Source organism: Salmo salar, chromosome 14 (assembly GCF_965601325.2).
Source record: "Salmo salar chromosome 14, fSalSal1, whole genome shotgun sequence".
Lineage (NCBI taxonomy): Eukaryota > Metazoa > Chordata > Actinopteri > Salmoniformes > Salmonidae > Salmo > Salmo salar.
The window spans coordinates 70468711-70494886 of NC_138304.1; the positions used below are offsets into that span (position 1 = coordinate 70468711).

The 26176-nt window shown below is 43.3% G+C and overlaps 1 protein-coding gene across 1 annotated transcript; it reads left to right on the forward strand.

Moving 5' to 3' along the window:
• Positions 1-9572: 9572 nt before the first annotated feature.
• Positions 9573-25208, forward strand: LOC145860371 (uncharacterized). The gene is made up of 2 exons (XM_082961130.1): positions 9573-9951; positions 22214-25208. Exons 1-2 carry the CDS (start codon positions 9896-9898, stop codon positions 22845-22847), a joined length of 690 nt encoding a protein of 229 aa, XP_082817256.1. The 5' UTR covers positions 9573-9895; the 3' UTR covers positions 22848-25208.
• Positions 25209-26176: the final 968 nt, after the last annotated feature.

Genomic DNA, 26176 nt, shown 5'->3' on the forward strand with positions numbered 1-26176 from the left:
AAATGCCATACATCCATGGAATTCAGCAGACAGTGACCAGATACATCCAGGTACAATGAGTTTCTGTATGGTCTAACCAGTCTCTCCTGAGCTACATTCTGGGAAACTGGTATTCATCTTAACCTTGATCTATCAATGAATCACGTTTATGACATACATTCAAGATGAGATACTGATTTTCACATTAGACCTTTGATAATGTCTCACAGTCATCCTATGTGAGTCCTAAAGACTAGTGTGAATAAAAAAAACAGCAATGTTCAAGGGCACATCAGGACCTGATTTGGGAGTAGCTAATCTAACTCATACTACTAATGCACCCCAATCTGAACTGCATAGGCCCAACACAGTACATAAGTACAGTATATTGACTGTAAGTCATTTCGGGTGACAGTCCAATATCTCTGGTGGCGCATGTAAAAGTCCTCTGACTCATGACAAAGAACTTGACCAGATGTGTGATTAGACTTTTCTTTTCTTTTCTTTGATTTGACTTCTCTCTGATTATCCTCATTCACGGCCACTTAAATGGGCTTGGGGAATAGATGAATATGTACTTTGATTCACAGGTGCGTAGAGGTAGCCTTTATTGAATCCATTCCGGCATGATGTTCATTATGATTAATGAGCGGAAACCACCAGGAGGAAACGATGTCCAACAATAGAGTCAACCATGCAAATAAAAGGAAGTTGTCGTGGGCTTGTGGCGCAAAGATTAAACTCACCAAGACTATAAAACTGGAGAGGATTACAGTTTCACGCCGCATTAGGATCCCTCGTCCACTGAGTGGGGTCAAAGGTTATTAGCTGTATTTACAGAGTTTCTGGGTGTCTATCTGTCTATCTTTCAATCTGTTTGTCTTTCTGACTGACTGTCTTCTGACCTGTTTACCTCTTTTTACCGTCCGTCTGTCCGTCCGCCTGGCTGGCTGCCTGTCTGCACTTATAAAAACTGAATTGATAAGGTAAATGCATATTGAATTCATTTTATTTCAACATACATTCAAGGGATGAAGACACTGATTAGACTTTTGGTGAAACTTCTATTTCAGGTCGGGAACCGAAGAAATTGCAGCCATCTTTATCAGGGAGATATTGAGATTCTGTGATTGGGAAGTCTGAAAAATGGCATTTCAATGATTGGTTGTGGTAAGAAGCAAATTTCAGATGATTGAAAATAATGTAACTTAATCACGGAGAGGGAATGTATAAAAGTGATCTGCCAAAAGCAGACAGGCTGAGATTCCTAGAGCTTTTGCAGAGTTAAGCTAATCGTTAATATCCATTTTGTTGCCAAAAAAACAATGTTGCTCTAAAGCTGATATATGTACACTACCGTTCAAAAGTTTGGGGTCACTTAGAAATGTCCTTTTTGAAAGAAAGCATATTTCTTTGTCCATTAAAATAACATCAAATTGGTCAGAAAAACAGTGTGGGCATTGTTCATGTTGTAAATGACTATTGTAGCTGGAAACAGCAGATTTTTTATGGAATATCTACATAGGCGTACAAAGGCCCGTTATCAGCAACCATCACTCCTGTGTTCCAGGAGTGATGGTGTTAGCTAATCCAAGTTTATCATTTTAAAAGGCTAATTGATCATTAGAAAACCCCTTTGCAAAACTATGAAATAAAACATATGGAATCATGTAGTAACCAAAATCAAAATATATTTTATAAGTAGTCACACTTTGCCTTGATGACAGCTTTGCACACTCTTGGTATTCTCTCAACCAGCTTCATGAGGTAGTCACCTGGAATGCATTTCAATTAACAGGTGTGCCTTGTTAAAAGTTAATTTGTGGAATTCCTTTCCTTCTTAATGCGTTTGAGCCAATCAGTTGTGTTGTGACAGGGTAGGGGTGGTATACAGAAGATAGCACTATTTGGTAAAAGACCAAGTCCATATTATGGCAAGAACAGCTCAAATAAGCAAAGAGAAACGACAGTCCATCATTACTTTAAGACATGAAGGTCAGTCAATCAAGGAAAATTTAAAGAACTTTGAAAGTTTCTTCAAGTGCTGTCGCAAAAACCATCAAGCTCTATGATGAAACTGGCTCTCATGAGGAACGCCACAAGAAAGGAAGACCCAGAGTTACCTCTGCTGCAGAGGATAAATTCATTAGAGTTAACTGCACCTCAGATTGCAACCTAAATAAATGCTTCACAGAGTTCAAGTAACAGACACATCTCAACATTAACTGTTCAGAGGAGACTGCATGAATCAGGCCTTCATTGTCGAATTGCTGCAAAGAAACCACTACTAAAGGACACCAATAATAAGAAGAGACTTGCTTGGGACAAGAAACACAAGCAATGAACATTAGACTGGCGGAAATCTGTCCTTTGGTCTGATGAGTCCAAATTTGAGATTTTTGGTTCCAACAGCCGTGTCTCTGTGAGACCCAGAGTAGGTAAACGGATGATCTCCGCATGTGTGGTACACACCGTGAAGCATGGAGGAGGAGGTGTGATGGTGCTTTGCTGGTGACACTGTCTGTGATTTATTTAGAATTCAAGGTGCACTTAACCAGCATGGCTACCACAGCATTCTGCAGCGATACGCCATCCCATCTGGTTTGCGCTTAGTGGGACTATCATTTGGATAAGATGGAGCCGAAGAACATGGCTGACGTTTTACATTCTCCCAACCAATTGTGCAATTTTGTTATTTTTTTTGAGTTTTGTGTAACTTATTTTTTTACTTATTATGTACATAATGTTGCTGCTACCATCTCTTATGACCGGAAAGAACTTCTGGACATCAGAAAAGCGATTACTCACCACAGACTGGAAGAAACCTTTTCCTTTAACGAGTCTGACGAGAAGAATATCCTGCTTTCACTGGAACAGGCCCAGATCCACGCCTTTTGTGTGAAAAAAAGACGCTGGAAAAGGGGACGCAGATCGGAGATCCTTCTGAGAAGCCAGAGGCAAGCGAGCGAGTAAACACCCCAATGCCTTCCATACTCCTTGCTAACGTGCAATTGTTAGAAAATAAAGTTGGTGACCTATTATTAAGATTATCCTACCAACGGGACATTAAAAACTGTAACATCTTATGTTTCACCGAGACGGGGCTGAACGAAGAAACGGACAATATAGAGCTGCCGGGATTTTCCATGCACCGGCAGAAAAGAGACGCTACCTCTGGTAAGACGAGGGGTGTGGGTGTGTGTCTTTTTGTCAATAACAGCTGGTGCGCGATGTCTAATATTAAAGAAGTCTCGAGGTATTGCTCGCCTGAGGTAGAGTACCTTATGATAAGTTGCCGGCCACACTATCTACTAAGAGAGTTCTGATTTGTATTTTTCGTAGCCATCTATTTACCACCACAAAGCGAAGCTGGCACAAAGACCGCTCTCAACCAACTCTATAAGGCCATAAGCAAAGAAGAAAATGCTCCTAGTGGCCGGGGACTTTAATGCAGGCAAACTTAAATCAGTTCTACCAAATCTCAATCGCACTCCACACCACCCTTTCTCACCTGGACAAAAGGAACACCTATGTGAGAATGCTGTTCATCGACTATAGCTTAGCATTCAACACCATAGTGCCCACGAAGCTCATCATTAAACTAAGGACTTTGGGACTAAACACCTCCCTCTGCAACTGGATCCTGGACTTCCTGACGGGCTGCCCCCAGGTGGTAAGAGTAGGCAACAATACGTCTGCCACGCTGATCCTTAACACTGGGGCCACTCAGGGGTGTGTACTTAGTCCCCTCCTGTATTCCCTGTTCACCCACGACTGCGTGGCCAAACATGACTCCAACACCATCATTAAGTTTGCTGACGACACAACAGTGGTATGCCTGATCACCGACAACGATGAGCCAGCCTATAGGGAGGAGGTCAGAGAACTGGCAGTGTGGTGCCAGGACAACAACCCCTCCCTCAATGTGAGCAAGACAAAGGAGCTGATCGTGGACTACAGGAAAATGCGGGCCGAACAGGCCACCATTCACATTGATGGGGCTGTAGTGGAGCAGGTAGAGAGTTTCAAGTTCCTTGGTGTCCACATCACCAACAAACTATCATGATCCAAACACACCAAGACAGTCGTGAAGAGGGCACAACAAAACATTTTCCCCCTCTGGAGACTAAGAAATTTGGCATGGGCCCCCATATTCTCAAAAGGTTCTACAGCTGCACCATCGAGAGCATCCTGACCGGTTGCATCACCACCTGGTATGGCAACTGCTCGGCATCTGACCGTAAGGCGCTACAGAGGGTAGTGCGAACAGCCCAGTACATTACTGGGGCCAAGCTTCCTGCCATCCAGGACCTATATAATAGGTGGTGTCAGAGAAAAGCCCATAAAATTGTCAGAGGCTCCAGGTACCCAAGTTATAGACTGTTTTCTCTGCTACCGCATGGCAAGCGATACTGGAGCGCCAAGTCTAGGACCAAAAGGCTCCTCAATAGCTTCTATCCCCAAGCCATTAGACTGTTGAACAATTCATAAAAATTGCCACCGGACAATTTACATTGACCCCCCCCCCCCCCCCGTACACTGCTGCTACTCGCTGTTTGTTTGTTACCTATGCATAGTCACTTCGCCCCCACCTACATGTACAGATTACCTCAACTAGCCTGTACACCCGCACACTGACTCGGTACCGGTGCCCCCTGTGTATAGCCTCGTTATTCTTATTGTGTTACTTTTTATTATTACTTTTTATTTTAGGCTACTTGGTAAATATTTTAATCTTCTTCAACTGCACTGTTGGTTAAGGGCTTGTAAGTAAGCATTTCATGGTAAAGTCTACACTTGTTGTACTCGGCATGTGTGGCAAATACAGTTTGATTTGATTTTATTTGTTTTTCAACAGGACAATGACCCAAAACACACCTCCAGGCTGTGTAAGGGCTATTTGACCAAGAAGGAGAGTGATGGTGCTGCATCAGATGACCTGGCCTCCACAATAACCTGACCTCAGCCCAATTGAGATGGTTTGGGATGAGTTGGACCACAGAGTGAAGGAAAAGCAGCCAACAAGTGCTTAGCATATGTGGGAACTCCTTCAAGACTGTTGGAAAAGCATTCCTCATGAAGCTGGTTGAGAGAATGCCAAGAGTGTGCAACGCTGTCGTCAAGGCAAACAGTGGCTACTTTGAAGAACCTAAAATCGAACCTATATTTTGATTTGTTTAACACTTTTTGGTTACTACATGATTCCATATGTGTTATTACATAGTTTTGATGTCTTCACTATCATTCTAAAATGTAGAAAATAGTAAAAATTAAGAAAAACCCTTGAATGAGTAGGTGTGTCCAAACTTTTGACTGGTACTGTATATACAGTGGGGGAAAAAAGTATTTGATCCCCTGCTGATTTTGTACGTTTTCCCACTTACAAAGAAATGATCAGTCTATAATTTTAATGGTATGTTTATATGAACAGTGAGAGACAGAATTACAACAACAAAAAATCCAGAAAAACGCATGTCAAAAATGTTAGAAAATGATTTGCATTTTAATGAGGGAAATAAATATTTGACCCCTCTGCAAAACATGACTTAGTACTTGGTGGCAAAACCCTTGTTGGCAATCACAGAGGTCAGACGTTTCTTGTAGTTGGCCACCAGGTTTGCACACATCTCAGGAGGGATTTTGTCCCACTCCTCTTTGCAGATCTTCTCCAAGTCATTAAGGTTTTGAGGCTGATGTTTGGCAACTCGAACCTTCAGCTCCCTCCACAGATTTTCTATGGGATTAAGGTCTGGAGACTGGCTAGGCCACTCCAGGACCTTAATGTGCTTCTTCTTGAGCCACTCCTTTGTTGCCTTGGCCATGTGTTTTGGGTCATTGTCATGCTGGAATACCCATCCACGACCCATTTTCAATGCCCTTGCTGAGGGAAGGAGGTTCTCCCCCAAGATTTGCCAGTACATGGCCCGGTCAAATGATGCGGTGAAGTTGTCCTGTCCCCTTAGCAGAAAACCCCCCCCAAAGCATAATGTTTCCACCTCCATGTTTGACGGTGGAGATGGTGTTCTTGGGGTCACAGGCAGCATTCCTCCTCCTCCGAACACGGCGAGTTGAGTTGATGCCAAAGAGCTGGGTCAAATACTTACTTCCCTCATTTAAATGCAAATCAATTTATAACATTTTTGACATGCGTTTTTCTCGATATTTGTGTTGTTATTCTGTCTCTCACTGTTCAAATAAACCTAACATTAAAATGATAGACTGATCATTTCTTTGTCAGTGGGCAAACATACAAAATCAGCAGGGGATCAAATACTTTTTTCCCCCACTGTATATAGCGACCCTCTCAAGGTGAATGCTGATGTATTATTTCTATATGAGACATTCAGTATATTTTAACAAGCTAGTAAGACTGGTGTTTTATGAAACACTCACTATTAACATTGCACTTAAGTAATGATGCATTGTAAATGTGCGTCGCTAACGTTGCATGGCAAACATTTCAGCACCATGGACAGGGAAAGCAACCAACCCTAAACCAGGGACAAAGCCTGTGAAAACGGGGCACCGTTTCAGCACGTTAGACAGTTCCACATACATATATTAATGTTTAACTTTTTATCAACACACTTGAGTAATAATGCGTCGTAAAATGTGATGCTACATTGCAATTGTTTCAACACCATGGACAGGTAGAAACTGCTAAAGCTTTCAAGTCATTTTAGCTTGGACAGATACGCATAGAGCTCTTAATGAGAGACTATTCCTCACAGCTGTGCTCGGCTGTGGCTGTAGGCTGGAAGGCCTGCTGATAGATATAGTGTCAATAGTATTCATTTTCTTTTGAATACTTTAGCTGCGCTTGTTTGAGCTTGCCTGGTGCAATGGATCCAATGTAATTGTCCAAAATGTGAAACTCCCACCCATCTAACACACTAGGGAGGAACCCCAAACGCTTGAAATAAATGAAAGAAAACAATGAATGAGTAATGGGTTGGCAGGGTTTGGGTTATGCAACATAAACACACATCTTCATTTGACTTACTATATTGAAGCGATGTACACTTACAACAAAGTTCGCTGTGGATGCCATGTAAGCTTGATATAGGAACATTGAGTGAGTTAATGAGCCAGGGAATGAGTGAGTGAAGGAGGGATCTTGCTCTTTTCTCTTAATTGTGTCATTAGTAACAGACATGTTATCAGTGGATGCTTCAATCAAGGCTATACCTGCTAAATGCCTAAGTGTATTGCACGTCTCCATGGTTAAGTCTGCAGAGATACCGACATGCCTTGGATGGCTCTGTCTTGGTGCATCGATTAGATTCCCTTCTCACCAAGCCTGGAAGTTCACGTATCATTCTCCCAATGAACTGGCAATGTCTCCTGCCAAATTTGTTTGTAGGCTTCCTTCACTTGGCCAAGTTGTAGATATGGATCTACAGGATGTTTGGTGGTGAGAGAGTACTGTGATTATGTTTTTCCTCCTAGCGTTTTTTTTTTTTGTATTGCGACATGTTTTGTGAAATTGCAACCTAAATACATTTTGATTCAACAAAAAAAAAAAAAATCTGTCTATTTTGGGGTGCTTAAAATGTGGATATTTTGATGGCAAGTAGTGTCACAAGACTTAAAGTGATAGTTCACTCCAAAATCAAGGTTTGTCAGATGTTTTCAGACCTCCACAATGGGTTAACGTCCCAAGCCATTTGTTCCAGCTATATATCCATATCCAGGTGTATGGGCCTCAATCTCTATTTTCATCATCTCTATTTACCTGGGATTGACGAATCATCTTGACACCAGACCACTTTTGAGATCTGAAAGCATCTGTCAAACTTTGATTTTGAACCTTGTTAAATAGCAAATTGTATTGCCACTTCACTGTTTTCAGTCAAGCTACCATTTTATTGAATCATTTTGCCTCAACTTTCTTTTTCTACGGTGCGAAAAAAGAAATGTGTCAATTGCTTGTATTTTTTATTGAAAAACGAAAGGCAATTAACTACATTGTATTCCCAGTCAGAACAGAGAAAGGGAGAATTCAGATGTTAAATTACATCATAGACTAAATTAAAAGTGTGCTGTCATATGTCTTTGAGAATATTGGTTGCTTTAACTCAATTATTAACAAAGAACTAATATTCTGCTTTAATTGTATAATCCCAATAGCGAGGCACAGCCTTCAGAAGTGTGCAGAAATACAGTTATTTCTTCATGGCGGCATTCCAATACAATTTGTCTGTAATTATTCTCTAAGATGAATAGATTGGTTAGCTAAAGAGGATTTGGTTAGCTTTTATCTCCTTTAGGTATTCGTAACACACTCAGAAGCAATGACTGTACAGACATGATAGTGCTTGTAGGGTATAAAAGCCATATTGGTTTTATATCCACTTGGTGTTGTTCCACCTGTGGCAGCTTGTTTCAGATTTTCCTGGATTTGTGTTCCAGTCATGAAAGACTTGCTCCAGCCTCCCATCTCTCTACCTCATCACAATATTCCTCCTGTTATCATCTCTATCTCCTTCAACTTCCTGATGAGAGAGGCCAATGCCCTGTCATCCTATTACAAAACAACAGGGTAAACAACCAAGATGGGTTTCTATTGTTTTCTGTTAATTAGGGCCTATTTTGAATATTTCACAGAACTGGTCGGCAGCGTGGCAGCTCTATATTTACGAATGAAAACAAGTGGTTTCACCGTGAATGTGGATTCACTTCAAACAAAACAGAGACATAGACACAGAGGCTCACACACACACACACACACACACACACACACACACACACACACACACACACACACACACACACACACACACACACACACACACACACACACACACGTACACTCACTCAAGAGCACATGTCGTACGTCACACACACACACACACACACACACACACACACACACACACACACACACACACACACACACACACACACACACACACACACACACACACACACACACACACACACACACACAATGATTACATCAATATATAAAAGGTGTGTGTCTGCATGGTACATAGGCACATCCTCTCTTCTTCTCTGCTACAGTCAAAAATGTGATGTCCAGCATAGAGGACAAAATGGCTGGTGCTGAGCACAAAAGATGAAAAAGGTGAATAAGATTTTTTTTCTCTCTTATTTCCTATAAGGACTAATTATAGTACTTACTTTCAGAAGTAGAACAATTGCAAAAACCTAATATTGTGATATCAAATAATTACCAGATAAATGCAGACAGGATTATAGTAATTAAATAGCACGATTCTTTATATGTGTATCTCTAACATATGCATTATTAAGTTCTTTATCTGTGTGTAATAATTTCAAGTGGCAAAATCCCCCTGCAGTGAAAAAGTTCAGCCCAGAGTTGAATATTATAAACTCACAATAGCAATTATCATGTATTCCCTTAGGATAAACATAACCGCAAAGCGCGAGGCTTGAATTATCTTAAGTGTTTTTTTTAAGGTAGGCTATAAACCGGCTTCTCTTTCGCTTGGAGAGAGAGAGAGGAGATGAGGGAGCAGGGAGGAGGAATAGAGGTTTACATATGGGTTTAAGGGGAGGGGGGAAAAAGAGGGGAGGGAGGGAGACAGGGAGAGAGAGTTTTAATAAATATCTTGATTGCATACTGATACACCACTGAGTGTGTATCTACTCCTTCGTAAAAAAAATATTAAATATTCCACAACGACAAGTTTAGCATTCAACACGTGTCGCTGGAGTGATGAAGAGAGAGGTTGCTAGGTGACGAGGCGTATATACGGAATTTTAACAAAATAACTGGTGAGAGGGGAAAGAGGGAGGGAGAGAGATGTAGTCAGCAACATGTAGGTTCGTGGAGTACAGAAAAGCTCGACACTGTTTATCGGTGCAACGTTTAAATATATAGGCTACACATCGGGAGATAACCCGCAGGATATGGTCAGAAGAGGAATGGATGTATTGTGGACGGAGAGACGAGGGGAGAAGAGAGTGTCGGGCTCCTGAAAAACAGTGAGTCTTTTTCTCCTTGCTGCGAGGCTGATATGTTTAGGTTTTCTTGAAGAAGTGTTCCAAGATTTGCCCTTCAAATTCTGCTGAATGTTATGCACGGGGACCGGAATAGTGCCGTAGCGTTTCTCGAGGCTATATATGTGTCGACTCGTATGGGTAGCTAGCTTGATGGATAGGCGACAACCGGCCGGTGCGCGAGACTTTGACCCTCTGTCATTGATGCGCGTGCACACTCCAAGAGCTTCCAGACTCGCATTGCACATGCATAGCCTACTGTACACACACACACACACACACACACACACACACACACACACACACACACACACACACACACACACGTTCTGAGTCACCACACATAACTTACATGAGTGATGAAAGAAATGTGGACCTTTCTTACCTCACCATAATCCGCATGTGTATCTGGGTACATTACCATTCCTCATTAATATGCCATGTCGACCACATTGCCTTCATTTGAAGTCGGTTTTATGCGCATGTGTGCGTTTGTCCTTTCTATTGTCTTCTTGTCCACGGAGAACACTTTGTAGCCTTTTCCCTGCCACATCTCCTGCTATTTGCCCAAGACAGCTTTCAGATGTTGAATCAATCCTAGAGCTTTCTGTATGTACCCAATACCCATCTGTCAGCTGTTCTCCCCACTATATTCATTGGGAGACAGCTCTTTGAATTGCAATTCTGAGCTGTGCACAAGGTAATTTGCTCTGATCTTATCAGAATTCTTTGGGCTTAACTATCCTACTTTCACTGATGTTGTGTGTATTTCAGTGGAGGCTCCTCAGAGGAGGAATGGGAGGACCATCCTCCTCAGTGAATTTCATAAAAATAAAAATAGTGAAACATTAAAAAGTTAACCTTTTTAGATAAAACTATACAAAATATATTCACATCACCAAATAATTGATTCAAATGCACTGTTTTGCAAAGAAGGTCTACAGTAGCCTCAGCAGCACTCTGTAGGGTAGCACCATGGTGTAGCCAGAGGACAGCTAGCTTCTGTCCTCCTCTGGGTACATTGACCTCAATACAAAACCTAGGAGGCTCATGGGTCTCACCCCCTTCCATAGACTTACACAGTAATTATGGCAGCTTCCGGAGGACGTCCTCCAGCCTATCAGAGCTCTTGCAGCATGAACTAACATGTTGTCCACCCAATCAAAGGGTTAGAGAATGAATCTAGTACTGAAAGCATAAGTTACAGCTAGCTAGCACTGCAGTGCATACAATGTGGTGAATAGTTGACTCAAAGAGAGAGAAAGACAATAGTTTATTTCAAAATGAAGGAGAAGCAAGAGAGAGAGTGAGCTAGCTAGCTATATTTCGTATTACAGTGCATTTGGAAAGTATTCAGACCCCTTCACCTTGTCCACATTTTATTATGTTACAGCCTTGTTCTAACATTGATTAAATTGTTTTTTTTCCCTCATTAATTAAAAAAACTGAAATATCACATTTACATAAGTATTCAGACCCTTTACTCAGTACTTTGTTGAAGTACCTTTGGCAGCGATTACAGCCTTGAGTCTTCTTCGGTATGACACTACAAGCTTGGCACACCTGTATTTGGGGAGTTTCTTCCATTCTTCTCTGCAGATCCTCTCAAGCTCTGTCAGGTTGGATGGGGAGCGTCGCTGCACAGCTATTTTCAAGTCTCTCCAGAGGTGTTAGATCGGGTTCAAGTACGGGCTCTGGCTGGGCCAGGTTGGGCTGGCCAGCTCTAGGTCCAAGCTTCTTTTTTTTAATATTGATGGAGGCCACTGTGTTCTTGGGGACCTGCAGCAATTTTTTGTAACCCTTCCCCAGATCTGTGCCTCGACACAATCCTTTCTCGGAGCTCTATGGACAATTCCTTCAACCTCATGGCTTGTTTTTTGCTCTGACATGCACTGTCAAGTGTGGGACCTTATATAGACAGGTGTGCGCCTTTCCAAATCATGTCCAATCAATTGAATTTACCACATCTCAAGGATGATCAATGGAAACAGGATGCACCTGAGCTCAATTTCGAGTCTCATTGCAAAGGGTTTGAATACTTATGTAAATAAGGTATTTCTGTTATGTATTTTAATACATTTGCAAAAATTTCTTAACACCGTTTTTGCTCTGTCATTATGGGGTATTGTGTGTAGATTGATGAGGAAAAAATGTATTTAATACATTTTAGAATAAAGCTGTGATGTAACAAAATGTGGTAAAAGTCAATGGGTCTGAATACTTTCCAAATGCACTGTATATATACATATATATATACATATATATATATATATATACATATTTTTTAAAACTTTCACTTACTTAGCTAGAAAATGTAGCTAGGTAGTTTAGCCTACTCAAACACCCGGTTCAGAGAGGGATACTATGTTAGCTAGCTGGCTATGGCTATCCAACATGGGAACTCTTCCAAGTCAAGGTAAGCATTTGGTTTTATTAATTTATTGCCACCGGAGCCCACCGGTGTAACTAACTGCTTGCTATAAACTGTGCTGCATGATTGTAGCGGGTTAACTAATGCGTTAGTTCTAGTAGCTATGTTGACAATGACCTTAATATAGTGAAAACAATGTAGACTGTGTGTAGTGGTTATGGTAGGAAAGTTTGGCTTGGAAAGGTTTTTTCCCCCTGATAATAGACAGCTGTTGTATTGTGCACTGAAGTCCAGAAGCAAAGGGAAAAGGTCAGAGGAGGAGAGAACGTAGATGTAAGAAGGAATTATACATACAATGAGCAAAGTGATCATGTGGTTTATGGGTGTGTTCACTCTGGCTATCTACTCTGATTTCAGAGCACTCTAGTCTGGAGTGTGCCAGAGCGCAGAATAAATGATGAATTTACAAACGCGCAACACCCGTTGAAAATGACCGGTGCCAGTAAATGTCGGCAAAATAACATAATTTAATTTTTGCCAATACTCTAGATAACATGAAAACAGCCTAACCATCTCTGCTAGGGTGAGTAAAATGGACAGTCGGGTGTTCTCTCATTTGTGTCTAGAAGTAGCTAGTAAGCTAGCCAACTTTAGTCAGTTAACTTAAGTTCTTCGCTGACGTTTTGAGGTCAGAATACTCGGATCAACCCTACTCCTCGGCCAGAGCGTCCAGTGTGTGCTCTGAACGCGCCGAGAGCTAAACGCTATGAATTTACAAACATACAATCTGACAACGCTCTGAATTTACAAACGCCCACAGCGCACTCTGAGCGCACTCTGGCACTCCAGAGTGAATTTATGAACACACCCTATAGGCTATGTGGCTATTAATTCCGCCGATTCTGTTGAAAAACTTTTCTTAAACGGAAACAAACAAAATGAAACGGGGATAAACATACCAGAATTTGTCTGATAGAAACTCTCGTTTGCAACTGTTGGAGTAATGATTATAACCTAGATGAACTAGATGCAGGCGAGAGTGTGCAAGGTGGTGTTGAATGTGTGTCACTGTCTGTCACCTTGATTACTCTAATTTCTCTCGACCTGTGCACCTACATTGTAAAACGTTCATTCATAGGCTAGGTTGTAGCAACCTCATGACGGGTAAAGGGTCAATTCAAGCATCATGTACAGTAGTAGCCTAAACCTATCGATGTTACATTGAACTGGGTGAAGGGAATATGAATGACAGTCATCCAATATGCTGGAATAGAAATAAGGCCATGCTCATGAAAAAGAAAATGGTCCTCCCTCGTTATAAACGGCACCGACCGCCACTGGTGTATATTGAGTAAATACTTGATCTGTAGGCTAGTGGCATGTTTAAATAGCATTTGCATCCTTAAACCGTCCATGGGTACACTCTGATTCTTGTGGAAACTAATATTGTAGGCCTTTTATTTCTATCCTAGAGCAAGTTCAAACAGGTTTTTCATTGATCATTATGTGATAGATAGCCTTGAAGGGGCACTCCATGTTTGGGGTTCTCAAGCGCTTGACAGCATGGAATCTTGACTGTAGCCTGAAAACTCGTTGTTCAGTTGATGACACTGTACCCGACATGTTTTCTTTTGTTAGTTATTCTAGACTGGACATGTGTGCATGAAAGCGGGTGGGATTTGCTATTGGACTATAATGGACTTAGTTTCACGTGTCATCAATTTTCACACACACAATATGCAACAGTCCACACATTCTAATTTAGGGTTTTTTCAGTGAAACCGATTGTGGAACTAGGCCAAATCCAAAATGCTCCATTTCATCCATTTAATCCGGGAAGGATGTTGAAACACATCTTACCATTTGTCATCAGCTGATATCATGGCCTCTGAATGACTTAGGCTACGTTATCCCAGAGAAACCCTTTTATGTAGAGAACCAAATCCAACAGTGGCAGACCCAAGTCACTCAGGGAAGGCTTCTTTCAGACAGTTGTTTCAGCTCTGAGTAACTCTCGACTTGTTGGGACTTGTCACAGTAAATCACCAGAGTAATGTGACACTCAGAAGTTCAGGTCCACTGAGTAGGAGACAGAGGAGGAAGAGAAGGAGGGCTGCACCTGTAGTATCACCTGAGGATTCAGCTCTGTGCTTCCAACTTCCAGGCAGGGGTTAGTTGTGTTCATTAGGGCACACGACGGAAAACGTTTCAAGCAAAAGAAAACGAGTCCAGGTAGTTCCTTCCTGTTTCAGCCTGTTTTCTACCATTTGGTGCCTAGTGAACACAAACCCTACCACAGACAAGGAACAGAAAGCACGATGTCCTTTCATATCGAGTACACCTTTACAAAAGTGATTCTTCATCCCTGAGAATTGCACTCAGTCTGAGGTGTTTCATTGAGTCACTTGTGTATGAATGAATGGTTGTTGGCTGCATGACATTGTGAGCTATGTTAGTGGGGGCCTTGCACTGAAATCACCTGTTCTGCTTAGCGGAGGAAAGGAGGCCATTTTAGCTTCACCATCTTTAGAGACAAGCCAAGTGGCCCTGGCTTTCCTCCATGGGGATGGTGGTCAAGGTGATGGTGGTGAAAGTCTTGGTTGGTTTGGCTACACCCAGGGGACCCACCATGAGACTTTCTCAGCTTTCCTGACTGAAGAAAAAAATGGATTAAGCCTTCGATCCGACTTAACGTCAAAGTAGTGAGCTGGAGGTGGGGGTCTGCCTTAAGGTCGCATCCAAAGACGACCGCCTGAACGTACGTGACAGAATAATATGATCGGAACCTCACCTTCGACTCACCCAGACCCTGTTTGAAGGCCACTCCGAAACTTCTGAACCACATCTTCATTCCAAATGCTCTATTGTTGCTGTTTGGCTACATAGCCTAGTCAGTTAGCCTACAGTAAGGCTAGGCTAAATGTAGGTCTAAATGCTATCCTTCTCAATATCAGATCCCATTGACCAAAGAAAGCGCCATCTCATTTAACACAAGCCTATCTGGGAGCCGATATATCTAATGTTCAAATTAACTTTCAAAATTCATTAATGCTCCTTTTCTGTTTTTATCGGCTGTGTGTAGCTAGTAAGACTTTTCAATGATAACCAACTCAAGCTTCTTGTCTTGGTGACTAACCGAACTGGTGTTTGATGGTGCCTCTTGTATCACTGTTTGCATATTTGCAGTGCTGCCAGCCAGTATCTATCCATTGCAAATAGGCCTGTGGTATATCATGGCTATAGTGTAGGTGTTGCAATCTCTACTCTACTTCTAAAGCACAAAACCTGATAATGAACCACACAATGCCCAGGAATTAATACTTGTTCTTTACTGTGAGCTGAGCACTCTTTCCAAAGTCTTCAGGTGACATTTTTTGGGGGGGGGATGTCGTCTTGATCAAATGTATTCAGGCGACCACGTAACCTTGATTGTTATTGATTTTTGTTTTTAACCTGGGCAAACAGTTGGGTATGGAGAGACTCTATTCTTGACGATGGTGGGGCTGATACTGTCTAAATAATACTAGCTATAATAGTTGTCGAGAACACTGTGGAACAGATTGGTTTGCTTTCTGTTAACATTGCGTTTTAATCGGGTCGTAAATTCCGTCTCCCTTATCGTGGAGAGCTAACATTTGGCTAACGGCATTGATCGTAAATCCCCTTCGTCCAAATGTAAATTGACATTTCATTTGCACACTTTGGCTTGATGAAGTCACTGCTTCGACCTGCTAGGCCACAGCCTCTTGTACCAGTACAACTGGAAACGTCTGTCTTCATTTCGCTTCCTCTGAGGAGAGCAATTGAGCTTCAGTCAGCTACTCTACGACACCGACCAACACAAATGATTACACATCTCGGATCAGCGGTGTTTTATTCTTTTTTTCTTCTTAGTCAGTTCTACTGACAGGCAGGTTTATTGGTCGGTTGCTTGACTGGCAGGTGGTTGGGTGAGTCTGACAGAGCCGATGAATGAGTCTGTGGACCTTTTTCACAGAGGCAGGTTTTTGGCTCAAAACCCAGTACAGTATGTTCAGAACATGTCTAGGAATAGAGAAAGAGAGAGAGAGAGAGAGAGAGAAACCGAGAGAGCGAGGGAGCTGAATGAGGCATAAGAGGAAGACAATTTATAGAGACTGAAATAAAGAGTTGTGTGTTGTCTCTGGTATAGATTCGTTTTTTCTCTCTTCTCTATTGCCTTTCGTTCTTCCCAGGCGTACTTTCCCTGCGATAGGTGTGCTTGTGTACAGACCCTGCCAATTTCTTTGTCTCTCTTTACCTTCAACAACTTTGATTCCACCTTAGCACCAAACCACAAAACCACAGCCAAGGCATTTTACATAAGTATACCTCAAACAGGTGGATCGCCTGTCAGACACATGGATTTAATAAAGCTGCTCATAAAGCTTTGTGTAACAATAAGGCCAGTCTTTGGGGGTTTGCGTTGTGCCCGGGAATGCAAAAGGTTGTTCATCTTTGGTGGCACTGCATGGGGCGTGTAGATAGGCACCTTTGCCGATTCTTTATTGTGGCGTGACAACCGAGACACCCACCGGTGGAGACCTGTAATCCGCCAGCTCCCCTGGGGTCAAAGTTGAGGATCGTGAGCCAGCTAAATACCAACTCATTAGGCCTGGCCAAATGGGACTCTGGAGACATGAAACCCTTAGAAGTGTGTGAGAGACTGAGGGAGCCACAAGGGAGGGAGAGGGAGTAGGATAGAGGGAAGAGAGGCAGGAGAGGAAAGAAGGAGAAACAAACGAGGGAGTGTGATAGATAGGATGTGGGAGAGGGAGAGAGGGACAGGCCAGGGATAGATAGATGGAATGGTAGAGAGAGGAGAGAGAGAGAGAGATAGAGGCAGAATGAACATACCAAGGGGGGGTCGAGGGAGCAAGAGACACCCTCAGCATCCTATAACCCACTGGGCACACATCCCCCACCGTCCTTGGTCTGTCCTCATGTCTCTCCTTCGTCTTATCCACCTCCCCTCCCACCCCTCTCGCTCTCTCACTTGCCTGAGTTTACCTTTCCTTCTTCCCCTGTCATTTCCTGAAAAAATACATCTGATCATCCTCTGCCCCTTTACCCATAACTCCCTTCACCAGCTTCTCTTTAAATCTAATGAAGGTAATGTTTATTAAAAACATTGTTAGCAAGGTCACCGGTTAGCCTGTTGATTACTTCTTTGCAGAGAGAGCAGACGCTGTTAAATACCTCAGTGCTTCCTCCGAGCAGGCCAGCATTCATTGATTCCTTCCCCTCCCATCATCCATAGCCGCAGCATATGGGGAATGAAGAATGTCACCAATGTCCCTCAGCAAATGTAATGTGATATGTATTTTTAGAGTAGCAATTATTGATAGAAGTAATATTGCTCCTTTGTATGCAGAGTGCTATGGGGCAAGGTTTGTTCCCAGTACAATTTCCACCACCAAATTACTTTCATGCAAAGACGATGCGTGAGGTAATGCATCACATCCCCAATAAATTGGAACGCGATGTTCTTTATTTACAGCCACAAAATCAGTAGGAAATGATGAATATTTCTTCTTGTGTGTCCTTATTTGGTGCAAAATGTAATGAGAAATACTAGTGCGTAAAGTAATGATTGTATTTCATCCAGGCAAGCCCTTTAGATCGTTTATCTTAACTACTTAAAGTAGCATTGCATAACTAACTGCTGTGCTCAGTGTGAGGGAATTGGAGTATATTTTTTGTTCAAGAAAAATACGTATGTTTACGTGTTTAAAACTCAGGGAGCCCTGGTTCTGTTCCGTTGTTCTCCTGGGACTTCCTTGGAAACAAGACAGATCACCTCGAGGGGATTTTTTGAAATCATTTTTTTGTTTGTTATATGTATAAATATAGAAATAGAATAAGATAAATATAGTAGCCGCCAGTCTGTCTGACAATGTATATATTACACGTGCATCGAGCTGGAACTACAGTAGATGTTGTAGCAGGAGGAAGACGTCTTTAACTACGTGAAATTCCATTTCTGTCAGACATGGAGTCACGGAGTGCCTTGAAAAGCAGCTTGCTTTGACAAAATTGAATTTAATCTTACTCTGTGTGAGTGTGTATAAGATTGTGTGTGTATGAGAGTGTGTGTGTGTTTGCGTGTGAGAGCATGTGTGTGTGTGTGTGTGTGTGTGTGTGTGTGTGTGTGTGTGTGTGTGTGTGTGTGTGTGTGTGTGTGTGTGTGAGAATGTCCTTCTGTGTGTCAAGGGGCTATCCAAGTCATCTTTAAGCTTATTAGGGAGGGTCCTGACTTATGGGTCATGAGATGTTTTGAGCACACCTGACTGTCCATCACACTCCTGCTAATGGTGTTAATGGTGTTAATGGTGCTAATGGTGTTAATGGTGTTACTGGTGTTAATGGTGTTAATGGTGCTAATGGTGTTAATGGTGTTACTGGTGTTAATGGTGTTAATGGTGCTAATGGTGTTAATGGTGTTACTGGTGTTAATGGTGTTAATGGTGCTAATGGTGTTAATGGTGCTAATGGTGCTAATGGTGTTAATGGTGTTAATGGTGCTAATGGTGTTAATGGTGCTAATGGTGCTAATGGTGTTAATGGTGCTAATGGTGTTAATGGTGTGCCACAGTGCCAGCGGATGCCGTTTGGAGTAAGACAGGGACAGACAGTTCCTCATAAGCCTTGTGCTGCTCTGGACAGGAGCAGAAAGTCTGGCAACACTTAGACGGCCAGAAAGAGAGACTGGACACAATCACGCTGTCTATGGGCTCTGCCCGTCCGTTTCCTTCATGGGCAGTGCAGTTACTAATGGCTACCGGTTATCTTGTTTTCCCGGACAGCGTTTTGAGCTGACCATGCTATATGATCATCACAGAAGATTCATGTTGGAGCTGAACGTGCAATACGACCGTCAACACAAGATGCAGGGTCTTTTGGAGGGGAAATATGAGGACATCCATTCATGTTGTAAAACCCATTAGGACTGTAAGCCGTTGACAACCAAGACAAATAGATATGGGGAGGAGTTCAAGGATGTAAACCCTCTATGCTAATGCCTGGATAGATAACGTGGCTACAGAGTTCTGTCCAGTACTTACAGCTGAAACTGCTCATGCCAGCCAGGATATTCATTATCCATTCATACAGCTCTGTGTTTGACAGCAATCTTTGGGGAGCCACAGCGTACAGCAACTCTGACCTGTATTCTAATCATCTTCTCCCAACGCCATTTCCCTAACCCCTATACCACTCTACAGCCATGATACTGCAGGGTCCATTTAACATAGGCAACAAACAATGTGCTCCGTGCCAGTGGAAGACCATTAAACTCCGGTGTATGAGAGCTCTGGGGAGTGATAACACAAGCTGACTGGTGTTAGGGCCAATGGATGGAATGCTAGCCTGGAATGATTGATCCGGAACCCGTATGTATGGTCTGTAGTGCGGTTTGTACTGGATTTAGCCGTATCCCCTTCGAACTGAGTGCAGAACCTGTGCCTGTACTGATTTCATACGGTTTGAACTAGATGAATCCCTATGCCCTGCGGACTGAGTACAGCACCTGTATGGTTTGTACTGTTTTCATATGGTCTGTACTGGTTTCATATGGTCTGTACTGGTTTCATATGGTCTGTACTGGTTTCATACGGTCTGTACTGGTTTCATATGGTCTGTACTGGTTTCATATGGTCTGTACTGGTTTCATATGGTCTGTACTGGTTTCATATGGTCTGTACTGTTTTCATACGGTCTGTACTGGTTTCATACGGTCTGTACTGGTTTCATACGGTCTGTACTGGTTTCATATGGTCTGTACTGGTTTCATATGGTCTGTACTGGTTTCATATGGTCTGTACTAGTTTCATACGGTCTGTACTGGTTTCATACGGTCTGTACTGGTTTCATACGGTCTGTACTGGTTTCTGTATTGGTTTCATACGGTCTGTACTGGTTTCATACAGTCTGTACTGGTTTCATACGGTCTGTACTGGTTTCTGTATTGGTTTCATACGGTCTGTACTGGTTTCATACGGTCTGTACTGGTTTCATACGATCTGTACTGGTTTCATACGGTCTGTACTGGTTTCATACGGTCTGTACTGGTTTCATATGGTCTGTACTGGTTTCATACGGTCTGTACTTGTTTCATACGGTCTGTACTGGTTTCATACGGTCTGTACTGGTTTCATACGGTCTGTACTGGACTCAGCCACTTGCCCTTTGGGCTGTACCGGGGAAACATATTCAAGAGTCTTTCTCCCTGTGAAAAAGGGTGAGGCCATTAGGTTTCATGGCAGGTTCTGCCCATAGGCTTAACTGGGGTAGGCAGTAGTAATATCCAACTTAATTATGCAACAGGCCGGGTTTGGGTGAGCCATTTTTCAGTCATTCTGGCTGAGGTCTGGCTCTGTCTGAATGGTATATTGAGGGTAGTGTTAAATATTTCTCTTTCTACCCTCCCTCTACTACCGTCCCCTAGATACAGTATATCCTCTAGCCCTACTTTATTGCCTTCTCTTTCACTTTCCAGCCACTGTGGCTATCTGGCTCACTGGCTCACTCCTATATTTGCTCTCTCTATTCCACAACTGCTACGGTTTATTTTTGTTTGCCCCCCCCCCTTTTCCCCCAAACTGATCACTTCATTGTGATCCCCCTCTTTTTATGCATTTCTTCCTCAGATGATGACTCGGCATCAAAAGGAGGTTTGCGAAAATGGAATTAGAGAGAGAGAGAGAGTGAGAGAACAAGGCAGGAAGAAGCAGTTGGTTTTGGGGGTGTGAGGAGAACATTACGTCAGCAAGCCTTCTGGTTCAAAGCAATGACATTAGCCACGGACGCTAGGAGAAATAACAGGCTCTAGGAGACGGATGGCCAGATGCTGATTGTGTATGCACGTTGCTCTGCGCGTTCGTGATCTGGAGAGAGTGTGTTTTCGACTGTGTGTATTTGTGTGTGCCCCAAGGGGAGAGGGAGGGTTAATTAAAGAGAGTGAATGGAAAGGGGGGGATGAGAAGGAGAGGGGATTGGTGGGTGGGGGTGGTGAGAAGGAGAGGGGATTGGTGGGGGGGGGTTGGCACGCTAAGCCACTTCAAAATGATTCATTGCTTTACATCTCCTTACGTTTCGCGTACAGTCCCATAGCCTGATTCGACTGCACGGAGCATTACCCCACCTCAACCACAATTTTTTGTTATTTTTTGTTGTTGCATACACACACCTACCTCGACTTAACTCTTCCTTCCTCCACAGTTTTATTTGTATTGTAATTTAGCCCGGTCCGTTTAGATGTACAGTACCCGTTGGTGGTTTATAGCTGCAAATACCTATAGCTTAGCTTTAAAGCTCTCCAATGGTGTGGGACCGAACCATGAATCAGCTCCCGGGGTAATGAATTCTGATGTCCCGTAGGGAGGGAGGGTTGAGTTCAAGGGGTGAGCACTCCTACTCTAGTCCATAAGCAGTGAGCTTATGTTCCTCTCGAGTTCACTGTACTTGGCTTTACGCTTACACTGACCTTAATTGATGTTGATCGATCGTATGGTAGGTGATGCAGGCCTCCCCTTCACATTTCATCCACCCCCCCCCCCCCCCCCCCCCGTCTAGCGCAATCTCTCTGCCCCACTGCGACTCTCTTTCTCTCTCTCTCTTTCTCTCTCTCTCTCTTTCTCTCTCTCTCTCTCTCTCCCCCCTTCCCTGTTGAAACCTGCTCTTTGTAGATGAGGCACAGTGGAAAGCGCCCCTTTTCCCATTACGCCTAGCCCCCCCTCTCTCTTCCACTTGATAGTTTTTCAATAGTATCCCTCGCCACTGCAGCTCCTACTTACTTCTATGCGTATCATTGCTCCTCTCCTCACTAACTTATCCTTTCTTCTCCCCTCTCCACTTCAGGTCCCTCTTCGCCTGTGAACTGCCGCCACCACTCCGCCCACCAAACTGCGCCCCCCCTCCTCCCTCCCCCATGGCGGCCAAGCCTGCCCTCTCCCTCCTGTTGGCCGTGCTGGCCTGCACGGGGCCCGCCCGCTCCTCCCCTCCCCTCCTGCTCCGCCCCCGGGAGAGAGAGAGGGACTTGGGCGTAGTCAACATCGCTGTGGTCCACTCGGGCTCCTCCCTGCTCCCGGAGACGGCCGCTGCTGGGGGAACGGGCGCAACGGGCGGGCCGGGGGGGCCTCAGGGAAGGGGGGCCTCGTCGTCATTGGCTACGGTGTCGGCGTCCGCGCCGCTGGCGTCTGCATCGGCTGCTCTGGTGGGCGACAGCGTGATGACGCAGTATGGCCCGGCCAACGTGATCTACCTGACAGTGAACGAGAGCAGCCCGGCGAGCCTTCTTCTGCAGCTGTGTGAGCTGCTGGCCACCACGCCGCTCCAGGGCCTGGTGTTCGAGGAGGAGAGGCCCCCGCCACACAACCAGGCTCCCCTGGCCCCCATGATGGAGTTTGTCTCAGCCCAGACCGGAGTGCCCGTTGTGGCCGTGGGAGGAGGGGCCGGTCTGGGCAGGGAGCCACAGGTAACTACCTGGCTGTGACCTTTCCCTTGTTAATGGACTTCAAGTAATCAACCATTCTGTCGAGGCAGAATTATTGAATTTTCCACAATAAGTCCTAAGTTACTGTGTGTTTGAAGCCTTACTAATTTGGCACATGACGTCTTCATTTTCTGCTTGTAAACTGGGTTTCTGGTTGAGAAGACGTCATAAAACCAGATTGCAACCAACTGGTCTCTGTTACAACCAGGTAAAGATGTCTTTTTCAAGACGTCATGAGGAAAGACGTTGTATTTTGGTTGCTATCTGGTTGCTCAAAAGATGTTCACAAAACGTCCTCCTTATACGACTAGTATTGAACTGCATTGTTGGTTAAGGGCTTGTAAGTAAGCATTTCACGGTCTACACCTGTTGTATTCGGCGCATGTAACAAATACAATTTGATTTGATTTGATCTTTGCAACAATGGTTGCCCGCTGTATACGGTGTGGTCTGATTAGGAGAACACTACTTCAGTTCTCGAGGGCCACAGTCCTGCTGCTTTTTGTGTCTGCCTCGTACTTACTATAATTGAACAATTAATGTCACTGATTGCTGGGAAGGTTCAACACTTGGTCTCCAAAGGTCAAAATCAGCCACTGATGAAACAGACAACAGAGAGAGTGGTTGCACAACCTTACCTTTAGAGACTCTCTCAATGGCATATCCTGTCTAAGTGTACTTATGTGCTTATTCGCCACGCAGTCCCATTTAGGATAAGGGCACCCAACCCTTAAAGGCAACCCAGACCTTTGCCTAGCACCTTTAATCAGTCTTTCTTCTCAAACCCAAATGTATAATTTGATGCTTAACCTATTTTTGTACTCATATCCAACTGCGAACCTTTCTACAATTAGAGGCTCCGTTCAAGTCTCACTTGGCTTTGTTAATTGTGCACAGTGCATTCGGGAAGAATTCAGACCCCTTGACTTTTTCCACATTTTGTTACGTTAGAGCCTTATTCTAAAACGGATTAAAAAAAAGGTTTCTCATCAATCTATACACAATACCCCACAATTACGAAGTGAAAACATGTTTTTAGACATTTTTGCTAATTTATATAAAAAACTAAAACAGAAATAGCTTCTTTAGATAAGTATTCAGACCCTTTGCTATGAGACTCGAAATTGAGCTCAGGTGCATCCTGTTTCCATTGATCATCCGTAAAATGTTTCTGCAACTTCATTGTCTATATAAGGTCCCACAGTTGACAGTGCATGTCAGAGCAAAAACCAAGCTATAAGGTCGAAGTAATTGTCCGTAGAGGTCAGAGACAGGATTGTGTCGAGGCACAGATCTGGGGAAGGGTACCAAAACAATTTCTGCAGCATTGAAGGTCCCCAAGAACACAGTGGCTTCCAGCATTCTTAAATGGAAGAAGTTTGGAACCACCAGATTGTTCCCGGAGCTGGCTGCCCGACCATACTGAGCAATCGGAGTAGAAGGGCCTTGGTCAGGGAGGTGACCAAGAACCCGATGATCACTCTGACAGAGCTCCAGAGATCCTCTGTGGAGATGGGAGAACCTTCCAGAAGGACAACCATCTCTGCAGCACTCCACCAATCAGGCCTTTATGGTAGAGTGGTCAGATGGAAGCCACTCCTAAGTAAAAGGCACATGACAGCCTGCTTGGAGTTTGCCGAAAGGCACCTAAAGGACTCTCAGACCATGAGAAACAAGATTCTCTGGTCTGATGAAACCAAGATTGATCTCTTTGGCCTGAATGCCAAGCGTCACGTCTGGAGGAAACCTGGCACCATCCCTATGTTGAAGCATGGTGGTGCCAGCATCATGCTGTGGTTATGTTTTTTCAGCGGCAGGGACTGGGAGACTAGTCAGGATCGAGGGAAAGAGGAACGGAACAAAGTACAGAGAGATCCTTGATGAAAACCTGCTCCAGAGCGCTCAGGACCTCAGACTGGGGCGAAGGTTCACCATCCAACAGGACAACGACCTTAAGCACACAGACAAGAAAGACAACGCAGGAGTGGCTTCGGGACAAGTCTCTGAATGTCCTTGAGTGGCCCAGCCAGAGCCCAGACTTGAACCTGATCGAACATCTCCGGAGAGACCTGAAAATAGCTGTGCAGCGATGCTCCCCATTCAACCTGATAGAGCTTGAGAGGATCTGCAGAGAAGAATGGGAGAAACTCCCCAAATACAGGTGTACCAAGCTTGTAGCGTCATACCCAAGAAGACTCGAGGCTGTAATCGCTGCCAAAGGTGCTTCAACAAAGTGCTGAGTAAAGGGTCTGAATACTTATGTAAATGTGATATTACAGTTGATCATTTTTAATACATTTGCAAAACTTTCAGAAAAACTGTTTTTGCTTTGTCATTATGGGGTATTGTGTGTAGATTGATGAGGGAAAAAAGCAATTTAATCAATTTTAGAATAAGGCTGTAATGTAACAAAATGTGGAAAAAGTCAAGGGGTCTGAATACTTTCCGAATGCACTGTAGCTCTCTGAAAAATGTATATAATGAGGGAGTTCAATGGGGGTAATTTACATATGCTTAGTACATAGTTCCTTCTAAATTGTATCCCCCTGTTCGGAGATGGGCTTTATTTCTGTTACATATATTTGAAATACATATTCAAATTACTTTTGAGTAACTGATCTGAAGTACAATCCAATGTGCATTTTTTTTTTACCCTAGCACTGCACAGTAATCAACTAATCATCAATATTTGTTTATTTCAATCAACTGTGTCGTGCTAGGGGGAAAAAACCAAAATGTGCTCTACTTGGGGTCCACAGGACCGAGTTTGGGACAATACAAAATACTTTTCTGTACCATTTTTTATAGCGGTTCACAATTTTGCTCCCCCCATCACCCCAAATTTGCTGCATTGGTATCAGAAGTGTGATGGCACTCGGGTGTGATAAGAGTGTCTGATAAATGACTAAAATGGAAATATGAACACTGGCATAACACACTGGGTATTATTCTAATGAGCTCTGCCCACAAACAAGGCCATATTTAATTAAAATACTAATTGTTTGGGGGTAGAGCTCATTAGAAAATAATACCCAATGTGCTTTGCAGGTGCTCATTTTTTACAAATGTACATTTTGGTCGTTTTGCAGTCGCTCTTATCCAGAGCGTCTTACAGCAGTCAGTACATTCAACTAAGGTAGATAAATAACCACATCAAAGTCATAGCAAGTAAAACATTTCTGTAATCGTTACTGAGAATGTTGTTGTTGTCAATGGGGCTACTTGCACGTATTTTAATTAAATACATTACTTGGCAAAAGTATTTTGTATTTTACTTTGATATATTGTATTTTCTAACAAGAAACATTTTTTAAGTATCTTTGCCCATC